A 14,070-nucleotide genomic window follows, 5' to 3' on the forward strand; every position below is an offset into this window, starting at 1 on the left:
CAAAGGCCCGCCCTCTGCGCCCAGCCCGCCCGCACGGGCGGCACCGCCCCCGCCTCGCCTCGCCCCGCCCCGCCCCGCCCCGCGCGGGCCGGCCTCACATGCGCAGGCAGGACCCACCCCCTTGCCCTTCGCTTGGCGTCGTCTGTGGGCGCCGGCGCGCATGCGCGGCAGCTGGGCGGGGTGGGCAGACCGGGGTCAGCGGGGCCGTGTCGGTGCCGGTGCCGGTGCCGCAGCTGGTGCCGCAGCCGGAGCGGGCTCTCGCGAGAGCTGGCGCGGCGGCAGGGACCGGCCAGGCGGCTCGGCCGGTAGCAGGGGGCGCTGCCCTCCGCGCCCCGCCCGCCGCCAGGCGAGGCTCCGCCCCACAGTATGTGCCGCCGCCTCCTCCGTCGCCCGCGGGACGAGGGGCGGCCGAGCGGCAGGGGCCGGCGGGCCGGCGGCGCTCTCTCGTCATGAACCTGCACCAGGTGCTGACGGGGGCCGTGAACCCCGGGGACAACTGCTTCTCCGTAGGGAGCCTTCACGACCAGCCCTTCACGGTGAGTCCCCTGCCGGGGCCCGCGCCCCGAGCGCCGCGCTCCCCGCCGCCTGAGCCGGCGCCGAAAGCGGGCTGCGTCAGGCGCGGCGGCGGGAGCCGGCCCTTGCCGCGGGGTGGCTCGCCCCCGCTGTCGCCCCCGGCCGGTGGCGGCATGGCCCGCCGCCGGGAGAGAGCTTTCCCGAAGGGCCTGCGGCACGCCTGCCCAGAGCCTGCCCGGGGCCGGGGGCGGCGTGCGAAACTTCCCCGGGGCGGCCGCGGTTCCCGAGCCCGGAGGTGCGGGCAGTCTGGAGTGGGCGGGACGGGCGGCCTTTCTAGCTGGGCAGGGGTGGAAGGGGCGCGGGGCGAGTGCGGTGCCCGGCAGAGGCAGGCGGGCGCACGCCGCCCTTAGCGAGGTTTGCTAACGCGCGAATATGGTGGCTTTAGTAAAAGATTACATAAACGTCAGCCGGTACATGCGACTTTCTGTGGAAGGAAATTTCAGCGCTCGCTTTCAGTCAGATGCGTAATTGAAGTCCCTACTGGTCGTAGCTGAAGAGAGTCTGAAATACCGTGCCGTAGTGTTAACATTTTAAAACCACTATTGAACTCCCTGTCGATGTTTACACTTAGAGTGGAGAAAAACTCTTGCAGTGTTTAGTACAGGTTAAAGACTTTCATTAGTATTTGTTTTTCCTACCTGTGACTTTTGTTTTGTAAACAGACTTCTCTTGTTGTGTTTATCTTACCACCCTCCCTCCCAAGTATACTCTTCTTGCCTTCAGTTTTGGTCTGAAGAGGAGTGACATGAGACACATCGAAGTTTCTGAGTGCACCACATCGAAGTATTTTTAACCTTGCCTTTTTCTGGCCTCCCCTAGTTACAGCAGTGTGGTTTTGAGTTTAATAGGGGAATGATAGATAGAAATGCAAGAATTAAGAAACTTATTTTTTTCTGTCCCGTAGAGTGTACATAGTTAAATTCAGGTGGCTCCTTGCAGCTTCACTCTGCAGCAGCGGTGCAGGGTTCAGTGCTGGAAAGGTGGGGTGCAGTCAGTGTTCAGAGCAAAGCACCCTAGAGCTGCTTCCCCAGAGTTAGGCTGACTTTGCAGAGTCCATTTGTCCACAGCCTAGACTGGTGATATGCTTGCTTTCAAAATAATAAATCCTGTAACTAAGTTCATACTGGAAGATTTCTTAAACTGCAGCAGCTGGGGCTTCAAATTCTAACTGTGCCAAAATTTCTTATTTAAAAGTGTTAAAAGATTCACCAGTGGTGGGAGACCATTTGGTAAGAGACAAGGAGATTGCTTTACAGTGGAATGCTAGTAAGCTTTCAAAGTATGTTCGCATAAGTTTTCCGTTTTGATATCATTCTTTTTTGAGGGAAATAGTTCAAGTTATTAATATTACTGAAGAGGCCTCTACCTGTTAAGGCCTAACTTACCAAAAGTATTAGAGAGATCCCCAATGGATAAGAGTAAGAATCTCTCTTCAGGAGAAAGGAATGACTGGGAAGTGCAGTTTTCAGTAGCTGTTTCCATGGTCTCTGTTTTACAGAGCTATTTTGACGTAAATATAGCAACCATGTTTCCAATAGACACATTCGTCTTCCTTTGTCCTTTTCCTCAGAAGGTTAATAATGTGTTTCTTTTTCTCAGATTTTAAACTGCTAACAGAAATATCCTGGACTGCTTCAGGGTTTTTTCTTTGGTTGCTGTTGCTAATTTTATAATGCTATGTTAAGTTCATGAGATAGCTTGGGTACCTTTTACTTCTTAATCCTTCTGAGCAGATTTCTGCCCTTGTGGAAGGAAATGGTGGACTTAATCTTTAGAAAATCCAGTAAGAAAAATGGGCAGTTGTTTTCTCGTATCTGAAGACACGATATAGGCATTAATAAGTATAAATACTGTTGAATGATATCTTAGAAATGGAAAAAAAACATGCCTCAGCAAACTTCTATGCTTCCAGTGTTCATGGTTGAGAGCTCATAGGAGTTGATATTTCAGGGTTATGTCCTGTACAGGTGGGGAACTCGCTCTGCAATAGCTCGAATTTTTTTTTTTGATACCGAATGGTTCAAAATATTGTCTGATATGCTGTACTGAATATTTAATGAGAAAAGTTTTAAAATACTACAGTTTTAAGCTAAAAATAACAGATGCTTCTCCTAAACTCTGAAAAATTGGAAGCGAAACTAGTAAGAAGTGCTTGTACCCACTGAATTGCCTGCACCATTTTGAATACGTGCAGTTTTTGTTTTAAGATGGTATTTGAGATACTTGTCCTAGCGGTTTGTTGTTCTGGCCTTATTTTTTTAGGATGTGAAGTGTCAAGTGGAGCATGAGCTTCCTTGGAGTGAACACTGATAAAGAGTTTTTGGCATGTCTTATTTATGTGTATAGAAAAAGGCTCGTAAGCATCAAGATATCAGAAGCAGCATACCTGTTATTTATCTGCTGAGAGCAGGCGGTAATAGCTTATGGTACACTAAATGAATGAGAACTCAGCCCTCAGAAGTCAGAATTTACCTGCTTACTCCCTACATGCTTCTCCTGAAATGCAACTGTTGTATTTTCCGTGAGCTTGCCCACAGGGAAATATATCCTTTGCTTTCCTTTGTTGTTTTCAGATCTGAAATATTTGAGTAAAAACCCCATTTGTTTAATAGATTCAGAGTTCATCACATAGGATACTGTTGTACTAGTTATTACTGAATTTGTAATTAAGTTATTGGGTAACCAGCATGGATACCACTTTTGTGACTGCTTGGCTTTGTGCATTTTTGCTTATTCAGTTCTGCTTCTGTAATATCTTTTCCCCTTTTTTTTTTTCCAAGTATCAGAAGAGGGGAAAAAAAAATCACTGAGCAGTAGCAGCTTTGCAAGCACAAGACACAGGACTGATAATGGGAGTCACAAAAGAGTGATTGTTTGTAGGGGTAAAAATTTGGGAAGGAAAGATAAATTGCATGGTTTATTTAGGTGCAGCCAGAATCTTTTTCTGAACAAATTTCCTCTCTGTGTGTGGTTAAACTCATCCTGGACTTGAGACTTCCTTTATGTTATTGATAAAACAGAGCTTCAAATTTTAAGTCTAAAAGTACTTGGAAAATGTGGTTTTTAGATAGTTTGGTCAAGCCCACACTGAATTTTCTGAAGATATTGGGTTGTGATACAAAGATTTCCAGCTTTGAAAAATTTGTTGATAAATAAAAGTTGATGTGGCTCACTAAAATTATTCCTTCTCTGTCTAGAAAATACTCAACATCTTCTTTGTATTTAGAACTCCATATGTATCTGTAGTCAAGAAAATTAACTGGCTGGTCATAAGAGTCACTCCAGAAATTATGCTGTTTACACCTGCTTCTTGATTGTGATTTAGAAAAGGGAAGGAAGCCTTTTTGATAACCTTCCCCGCCCCCCAGTTAGCCCATTCTCAGCTTAAGAAATGAATTGTTTTTAACTGAATTAATCTAAGAAAAAATAAAAATGTTTTAAAACCTTTTTACACTTCAATGAAAACTGCAGTTTCAGTGAGAATTGATTCTAAGTGCATGGCCAATCAATTTGCCACTTACAGAAGTATATTAGTTCAAATACTGTTGATAGATTAGAAAGTGTTTTTTTTCCAAGCATGATGAAAGAGTATTTCTGAAATTTAGTTAATCTTCTTGTTTAAGTTTTGATACAATAATGGGGGTAGGGAGAGACTACGCTAAAAAGACAAGTGCAAATTTATATCTGCTTGGGTGTGATTTTTTTTTTTTTTCTTCTAAACAGAGTAATTCAGCAAAGTACCATGTGGTTCATGTTGACTTTGCTTTTTGATTTTGACCATTCTGTGGAAAGGAGAAAAATACAGATGTTACTGCAGTATCACCTGCTTAATAGTTTTACTTGCCTTTAATTTTCATCTTTCTGTAAGAATGACTGTTGTAAACTTTTCTTAGAAGAGGAACCTATGGGGAGAGGGGCGGGGGGGATAAGAGAAATGCTCCTCTCCCACCTGTGCCTATTTGTGTTGCATATAAGCAGTATTTAGCCCTTGCAGACTGGGAATGTATATTATGTTCATGTGCTCAATCCAGGAGAAGCAGGTGCCTGATGTGATTAATAAAGATGAGTGTTTCTGGTTTTTTTGGTAACAAGTTTTTATTCTTAGTCTACAATTTCCTTGGAATAGCCGCCTTTTTTTTTTTTTTAAACTGGGAGATGAATCTTTCCTAGGATATAATGGTTGTAAAGGTAGTAAAAATATCTATTCTAAACTCCCACTTTGAAAAGTGATGGAATTATTATGCAACTGTTATAGAATTTCAATAAAATCTTTTTCATTGGTCAATTTGATTGTGAGCCCTGGCATCCTGACCTTTGGGACTTGGGTCATTTCGTTTGCAAGGGACATAAGAAGCCTTGAGACCCATTAGTGATGAAACTGGCATTGGTGTGGCTTGATAACTACTTCTGATACAGTAACTGAATCAGCTGCAAAATGAAAGAAGCAAAAGGTAGTGTGGGTTGTTGCACAGGTAAACTTCCAGTATAGCTATAGCAGGGAGATAACTTTTCCAAATAAGTTGCTGTGAACTCTTAAATGCAGTCCCTTGGTCTGTTTTGGCTAGGTGGTCCTGTATGACCTTGAGCCCAGCATAGCATTCTGCATTATCCTTCTAGTCTGTATGTTCACCCCATATATATTTGCATGTGTTATATATATATGTGTGTGTATGTGTCTATGTGCACACACATACTACTGCATTCACCTGTGGATAACTGCTGGCAAATATTGTAGGTGTATTTGTGCCCTTCATGTAAGTAATGTAGGTTAAATAAAGTTTGCACAAGTTGTGCAAGATAACATGTCAGTTCTTATGTATCTGTAGCAGAAACTGTAGAAAAAACTTTGTAAGTCAGTACATAGAACAAATATATAAAGAGTATAAGGGAGCTAATTTTTTTAGCGGTGCTGTATAAAAGAGGTCAAGACCCCTGCTTATTTGCTTTCTTCCGTTGTGAATAGAGTCTGATTTGCCAGTACTGTTCTCTGGTTTTGAATTGTGTCTATCAGGCTTTCACTTTAGAAAGAAATTAGAATAGTTCGTATAATTGTCTATTCTTTTTTCTGTTAAAATTAACATGCTTTTAGGGACAGTTATTGTCAAAATATCTGTTAATCTGCTCCAAAGAGACATGATTTTAGAAATAAGACCTCACATTTGATGAAAAGAATGGGTAGAAATTTTGTGAAAACCCAGTACTGCATGCAAAATCCCATTTATTTTCACAGGCCTGAAACATCTTTCACTTCCTAATTTCAGGCTTGTTTTGCTATGTCAACAGCTAGTGAAATCCATGTTCATGCAGCTTGAACTAGTTCTGTCTTGTTTATTTGTGTAGCAGAAGAACAAAACAGTGTTTAATAAATATGCCAAGAACATGATAATGTCAACATTATTTGTCTGTCCCTTTGTGCAAAGACAACTTACTTGTAAATATCCTGGGACATTCTTAAGGTGACAGGCTCTTACAGCTTGCCAAGGTCAGACTTAGAGTCTCTGCTTCCTTTAAAAAGGCATCTTGGGATTTTATTTTTTTACTTTAAAAAAAAGAATTATATTTAGCAATTCTTTCCTACTTGAACTGTATGGCAGCATTTTGTGCCCCTCCTTCCCCGGCACCGAAGGGCCAGGTAATGTAAACAAGAGTATAGGTACAACAAATGCTTATAAATTGCTTCTTGCCCTAGAGGTAATAGAACACGTGAATTATGTTTTTTCTTAGTTTCCGTGGCTTATGAAAATGCAATCTCAGTAGCTTCTGTCAAAATGAAAATGAGTGACATGCGAACTATTGTGGACAGGTTTTGCAGTAAAAAGTAGGTAAAGTTGACTGGTAGGTAGAATTAATTTTTGTTGTATCTGAGAGACTGTTAAGGTATGGACAGTATCCCTTACTCCTGACTTCTGTTACACTGTGCTAAAATACCTCATACAATTTTCTGAGGTGAAGAAGATGTAAATGTAAGATTAGTCCAGCAGTTAGTTTTGTGCTCTTGGTTTAGAGAAGTGTCTTTATAGGATACTGCTGCTTAGAAACCTCCTTCAGAACTGGAATCTGCATTGTAGTGAGTGTGTATGAGGGTGAGACTTCTCAGCACCGAGACAGTGTAGTGGACAAGTTACATTGGGGACAGCAAGCAACCAAAGGAAGGATACCTTAGGAGGGCAGGGACACTCAAGCTTCCCTCCCAAAGTGTTTGGTCAGTGCGAGGTGTAATGGGATAGGGATGGTAGGCAACAGTAGAAAAGGGAGCCTGTTGCAGTTTGATTTCCCAGACAGCTTAGTTACCTTCTATTCAGAAACTTTTTTTCTTCAAAATATATAGCTTCCTCCCCTTCTGCATCCCTTGCTATTTGTGTTTGAAATTGTGGTTCTCCTGCAGGCAAGCATTGACTAAACATCAAAAATAACCTCCAAGTCATCATCCTTCTGCTTGGCTGTAGTTATATTTGGAAGCTCTTTAGCTCTTTGAAAATGCTTTTTTTTCTTTTTTTTTTTTTCCCCCCTTTCTACCTCTTTGGGGGCAGATCAGCTCTCCAGGCTTAAGAACTAGTCAGTGGTTCTGCAGCTTATTGGCAACTGGGAAGCCAGTGTGACCGAGTGTGATCTAATTCATCTGAACAGACTGATGTCAGAAGTGATTCTTTTTTTCCTGAATGTCGTTTTTTTTCAGGTGATGTGGAGAATTACCAGAATGTAAGGGTGGAATGACAGTATTTTTCTTCCAAGAATAAAATTTTAAAAGGGTACTCTTCTCACCCCCACCCTGGTGGGGTGGGTTCTTATGAATGAACTTACAATTAATTGCTAGAACTGAGAACCACTAGGATGAGAAGATATTCCCCAACTTTTGTTCAGAAAGTTCATCCCTGATTTGACAAACTTTTTTTTTTAAACACACAGCATATGAATCTGGGCAAGAAATGAGTATTAAACATAAAATAATAGCCATGTTTAAACATAGCAAAAGGGAGGAGGAGCTATAGATCTTGGACAATCATTTATGTTCATAAAGAGGACATTTTTGGGAAACAGCGAGTCTAGGGCGTTTGTGTACCTCTTTCAGCTACTGCTGTTCAGCACAGCCTGGGTTAGCAGGAGATAGCTTGAGTTCTGATGCTGTGTTAAGTCCTTGTTCCTGATACGTTGATGAATATACCAGTTGCTATAGTCTCCGGTGTGTAGTGTTTGGTAGTTACTTTAGAGTTCTTCCAGTGCAAAACACAAAGTGTACTCTGGACTTTTTTTTGTATGGTAAAACGGGTCAAGTTCTTGATCCCATTAAAATGGCTAGTTTATGAACTTTGGCATCACTGCTAAAGGTATGTGTTACTATGTATGCTAGTTCTTGCTCACCATGATGGAAATATTGTAGTGTTGTGACACTGAGTGCTCTCAGGCTTGCCTGTATGGGGAGAACCAGATGGGACAGATCTATTAAGTCTCTAAAGTGCTGATAAGGCCTAGAGGGGCATACAGAAGAGCAGGTCAGCTTCATACAGTCTTTGGCACTTCAGTCTTTTAAAGACATTTTTGATGAAGCCATGTTGTCTCTTTCAAGTGAAGCACTTGAAACACTAATTTCAGTAAAATTGCTTTGGGAAAAATTGTAAATTTTGCCAGGTGGACTATGGACTTAGTGAGTCTCCAGGTGAGATGGTTTGTAACTAAAGGAAAAAAAGTTCTGTGATGAACAGTTTCAAGGTTCATGTCATTGCGATATCAAAATAATAATTTTAACATTTGAAGAAAAAACAGTACTCAGTCTCCTCTTTTTGGAATGAATTTTAAGTTAGACTGCTTTGGAGCCTGCAGTTTAATATGTCAATTTGTAATAAATGCTGCTCTTTTGACAGGAAGAATTACGTTGCTTGAACCTCCTCTTGAAGCTGAAGAGGGGACAGGACAGGAAGCCTGACCAATAATAAATAATGATAAATAAATATATGGTTATATTTAGTCTGCAGAAGCATTATAGACAGCATTTTCAATTATCAGGTTATTTTAAGGGTGGCTGGTGATCTGCCAGTTGGAAAGTAAAAACTGGGTACTGGCTGAGAATAGTGATCACAGTCTTCTAGGTAAGATTGTTTTGTGAAATATCACTGAGCCCTTTGGGGGGAAAATTGTCTTTGGACCAAAATCTCCATATATTGTATTTTTTAAATTTTAATGTATGATAGTCTAGGTCAGGCTTAGTAGAAATATGCTTTCATGTGAAACACCAGAGAACATGATCATCAGATTTGTAAATCTAGCATTCAATTTTTCTGCCTTTTTTTTAAAAGTCAGAAGTGTTTTTAGTTATTACTAGAAATTAGTAGGGTTGGTTGTAAGGCACAGTCATTTATGTCAGTATATGGAAATCTTCCATCTGCAGTTTTTGCGAGACTATTCTGTTCTTTAGTCTTTCAGACAACTAAAATGGCATTTTTGGTCCTTTTATCATCCTCTCGCTCTCTTAACAGAGTACTATTGTTTGTGCTCTTAGTTTTGTTACTGACTTCCTGACTAACTTTTTAATGGATGTGCATTCCTTGTTCTAAGACTTTCATCCCGGAGTGCTATATTCTTATGCTTATTGGATGATTCTTCTCACTGTAGTATCCACAAGTTTCTCCAGTGTTTAATCTTTCTCTCCATTTTAATATGTCCTCAGTTTCTAAGAAGTGCATGGAGATAGGAAGAAGTTTTGACTCAGACATTGCAGTTCCCAATCAGATGGCTCTGTGAATGTTAGATATATCAAATTACTTAGTGACAGTATAAATTTAAGAGAAAATTAGTCCATAGAATGCAAATAACAGGAGACTAAGAAAGTCTGAAAGTGCAGTTTTGTTTTTCTATAACTGACCTTCGTTCTGTTACCCTTTTGAATTTTTCCATTATTAAGTTCCTTACTAAATGCTTTGTACCATTTTAGCTCCTCGATTCTGTTCCACCTTTTCAAAAATTTAATTTTAAATGCCTTTGTCTCCACTCTAGGAAATTTGTTACTTTTAGTACTGTACTACTTTCCTTTGCATGAATTTTGTTCTTCATGCTTTTTGTTTTCTCTGAATGTTTTCATCACTCCATTTTTTTTGACTTCTGTCTTGAACCACTGTTTACTTGGTACACAAGTGTTGTGATGCACTTCTAAGCATGGAGGAAGAGTGGTTGCCACTTCTGTTGCTTGGTTTAAATTGTAGACATCTGTCTGATCTCTGCAAATACCTCTGTACTTCTGCCTATAGTGCTCTACATGCATAGGATATATGGACTATACTGTTTCATATTTCACCAATATGCCCTAAGTAGTTAAAACTTTAATTCTTGTTTCTTTTTTCTTTTTTTAGGCATATGCATCAGGATGTGATATTGTGGTATTGGGGACTGACTTTGAAAGATTACAGATAATCCCTGGAGCGAAACATGGAAACATTCAGGTGGGATGTGTGGACTGTTCAATGCAACAAGGGAAGGTATGTAGAGCAGTGTTTCTAATAATGTTCTAGCAATGTCATGTTAAGCACGCTCTCAACAACGTGGATACTTGCAAGTTAAGGCAAACACACAATAGTGAATAGAAAAATAGCTGATTGCTTCATGTCTTTATTTGTGGTAAGCAATGCAGGGAATGTGAAATAGTAACCATAGATACGAGATTGTAGAAGATACGTGGGGCTTCACAGCAAGATACAGATACGCACAGGGCTGCATAGAAGAGATAGCAAGAATTTAGCTAAAAGATGAGTAAGGTGGAAGCAAAGGTAATTTGTTCACTATGGCTTCACACTGGTGGGTGTGTAATCAACATGCGTTGACATGTTAGTGGCTGGCAGCAGATGAGAGCTTCCTCAAAAATAACTATCAGGTCATCCAGAAAAATGACATCCATTTCAAGAAATTCATAAAGCCTTAAAATTGGTCTTGGACAGGGTTTTGCTATCTTGAATTCTCAGCTGTTCTTTTTCTTATATAGGTAAACTGGATCAGAAACATTGTATTTTAGACACTATTAGGTTTCAAGTCCTTTTACAGAGGTCTTAATTGTTCTGTGTCATGGTTTGAGCCTACCCAGCTGGCTCCAAAAGCATCACGCAGCTGCTTGCTCATCTCTACCCTCCCCTGAGCGGTAGGGAGGAGAAAATGCAACCAAAAAGGCTTGAGGGTCGAAACAAAGGACAGGGAGGGCTCAGTTATGGTCACGGGCAAAAGACTCAACTTGGGGATAACAACACACATTTAATACAAAACAACCACCACCATCAAGGATAGTAAGAGATACAACCAGGTCTTAAATACAACACACCTTACCCCCCCCCCCCCCCCCGACCCCTCCGGTCTCCCCAGTCTCAGCTCTGCTCCCTCTTCCCTCCAGCAGTGCAGGGGGCAGGGAATGGGGGTCACAGTCTGTCCGGCACGAGGTGTCCCCGCTGCTCCTTCCCCCTCAGGGAGAGGGGCCCTCGCAGCCCTCCCCTGCCCCACCGCGGGGTCCCTCTCCCGGCAGACAGCCCTCCGCCCACTGCCCCAACGCGAGTCCTTCCCGCGGGGCCGCAGCTCCCCAGAACCCCCCGGGGCGGGTCCCTCCCGGGGCTGCCGCCCTCCCACCGACGGGCGGCTCCAGCGCGGGCTGCCTCGGAGCCACGGCTGCTCCGGGCCCGGCCCCTGCTCCTCCGGCCCGGGGCCCTCCGCGGGCTGCAGGGCGACCTCTGGGCCACCGCTGGGCTCCAGGGGCTGCAGGGGCTCAGCCGCCACTCCACCGCGGGCCGCAGGGGAACCTCTGCTCCGGCACAGCTCCCCCTCTCCTTCCTCACTGACCGGGGTGTCTGCAGGGCTGTCTCTCTCCCATCCCCCTTCACTCATCAGCACCAACAGACCAAAGAGACAGCAGTCAACGGCTTCTTTCACTCCTAAACAGTTATTCGCAATGGCGCCATTGGCCTGGCTTTGGCCAGAGACTGGTCCGAGATCAGAGCCGGGGGAGCTTCTTGAGGCCTCTTACAGGACCACGTCTGTAGCCCCCTCCCCCACTACCAAAACCGTGCCAAAACCCCACCAAACCACCGCATCCTGTTACGTTAAAAAAAATAACCAGGTAACTCTATCCATTGGGATGTCACAGTGTGATTAAGCTATTCACCAATTCGGTAGAAGCTGTCTGGGTAGATGGTAAGAGAGAGGTTTTTTTTTTTACTTCATTGCTTTCTTCAAGCCTGTCCTAGTGAGGAGGTATGTGAGCCTTCTGCAAATCACTACAAGCCTCATGAGTTGATGAGAGCTTCGGTGAGATTCTGGTGTCCATCTTGAGGCAAGGTCTCTGCATAGAAGCCAGTTCATGTTTACACGTGAAGTCTAGGATGATGATCCCCAGCCACTCTCAGTTCCTCCTTTTTAATGTTTGAGTGCGTAACTCTTGCAACAGTAGTGAAGGAGCATAAATTAAAATTAGGAAATGTTCTCCTCTGTCTCTGGTACTTCGTAGGCATAAAGGCTGCATGTGTTTCTCCACTGCCTGCTGTTAACTAGAAAAATTTTTTGAGTTCACTGACCGTGTATTAACAAATGCTGAAATACACATGCAGATCACATATCACAGTTAATTTTATAATTTTTTTCTGTAAATTTGCGAGGTTATCTTGAGTGCACAACAGCAGTTCTGTATGCATTTAAATGACAAACTGTCCTTGAATTGTAAATTAACATACATGGATATGTCAAACTACTAAGCTTACTAAGCTTTAGAATTTTTTGTTTCTTAGGTAGACCTATGTAGTCGTTTTGATTCTGCAAGTTGATTCTGTTTGCTGTTAGGAATTAGAGTAGATGTATTTGCAGAGTGCTGAAATACTAAGCAGTGAATGGCTAGGAATCTGCTTACTGATTGGACCGATCAATACATTCACAGTTCACTGTTGAAGGATGGAATTTATTCTTGCAGCTTCATTAGTATTGACACATAGATTTCTCTTCAGTTTACCTCCAGATTATTCTTTGTTGTTTAAAATATATAGGAAGAAGCAGAATTCAAATAATGCAGCTTATTTATCTTGCAATTTTGAGCCTTTCCAGAAAGCATCCAGTTATAATTTGTAGTTTACTAGTTATGTACCTTTATAGAGAGCTGCTATCAATCATTTTCTCCGTAATAGCTGTCCTTACTGTCTTTGAGGGATCTCCATTGTTCTCACTTTGGATGACAGATTTCATGAAAGAGTTATTTTCTAGTTATGAAAGTAATGAATTGAAATTTTTCTTCATTCTTGCTCCCTAAATTTAATTGTTGGGAAGCTAGTGCCTCGTGAAGCTAATTTGAAATAGCAATGGCTTAGAAGTTCGTGTATGACCCAGCTGTCCCTTGGCTTTCAAGGGTGGGTGGGGAACATGGCATCATCTTTTCTCTTCCTAGTCTAGTTTTGGAGATAAACTTAATACTCTGTCTCCAAGAATGAGATGAGAGGGAAAAAAAAAAAAAGGATGAGAATTTTTAATCATCCCGAGAAGGCATGTATATATATGTTTATATTTACGTGTGTGTACATATATGCACATTTTTTGAAAGATGTCACATAGATTTGCAGAGACTAGTTTCACAAACAGGACAATTTAATCTTAGGCCACTGAATCCAGTCTCTTGCCTCTGGTTGTAGGCAATTTAGTAACAAACAATTTATTTGTATGTGGGTACTTGATCTGTGTGAGTACTTGATCTTCTCCCACACAATGTAAGCTACAAGCCTCTTTCCACTTCCTTTAGTGAACATGAGAATTAAGGCCAAAACTTTTAGTGATAACCTGACAAAACTGTAATTGTTTTAATGGTTTGGCTTCTATAAATATCTAACAGGGTACAAGGAGATGGTCCTAGCTTCAAATCATTTGAAAAGTTTGATCGAAGTCATTTAAACTGTGACTGGTGACTGCAGTGCTAAAATGTATGTAAGTTTTCTTAATGGAACAAATTATTTTACAAATGTCAAAGAAAAATGTAGGGACTAATTAAAAATTTTGTTTAGTTTACATGCTAATGTTACCTCTAGAAAATTGGTACATAAAACAAGTAAGTTTGTTAAATAAGACATTTTTAAATGAGACCTTTTTTTAATAAGTAGAACTACTAATTATTTTGAGTAGGAAAGCTCAGTTTTGAATCTAGGACTTAGAAATTCATGAACTGTACTATGGTGGGGTTTCTTTGACTCTTTTATTATAGGCAGTCCGTGGGTTCTTTTCAAAGGAACTGTGTTTTTATTTTCTGCTGTTTGGTAGTGAGTGATAATGTAACTTAGCACGAGTTAGACCTTTTGATGAATCAGAAAAATGTTGAGGGCTTCTATGCAATATGGAGACCTGGTAGGGAAGAACATAAGCATCAAGAAACTGGCTTATACTAAAATTTTATAAAATCAGAACCTGATGCTGCCAGAAAGTGCCAGTGGAATCTAGTGAATCAACAGATGGCTACAGGACTGGTGCCAGAGCCAGGGGTTTGGCTACTTAGACCACGGGGCT

At 41.8% G+C, this 14,070-nt stretch overlaps 1 protein-coding gene across 8 annotated transcripts in view; it reads left to right on the plus strand.

Moving 5' to 3' along the window:
• The first annotated feature begins 449 nt into the window (after positions 1-449).
• DMXL1 (Dmx like 1) overlaps positions 450-14,070 on the plus strand; it is an 83,461-nt gene continuing 69,840 nt past the window's right edge. For all 8 annotated transcript variants that reach the window (XM_086479620.1, XM_086479617.1, XM_086479618.1 and 5 more), the window contains exons 1-2: positions 450-536; positions 9,915-10,040. In XM_086479620.1, the coding sequence (XP_086335746.1) occupies positions 450-536; positions 9,915-10,040 (213 nt within the window). The remainder of the gene's footprint in view (positions 537-9,914; positions 10,041-14,070) is intronic.

Source organism: Leptosomus discolor, chromosome Z (assembly GCF_034619465.1).
Source record: "Leptosomus discolor isolate bLepDis1 chromosome Z, bLepDis1.hap2, whole genome shotgun sequence".
NCBI lineage: Eukaryota > Metazoa > Chordata > Aves > Leptosomiformes > Leptosomidae > Leptosomus > Leptosomus discolor.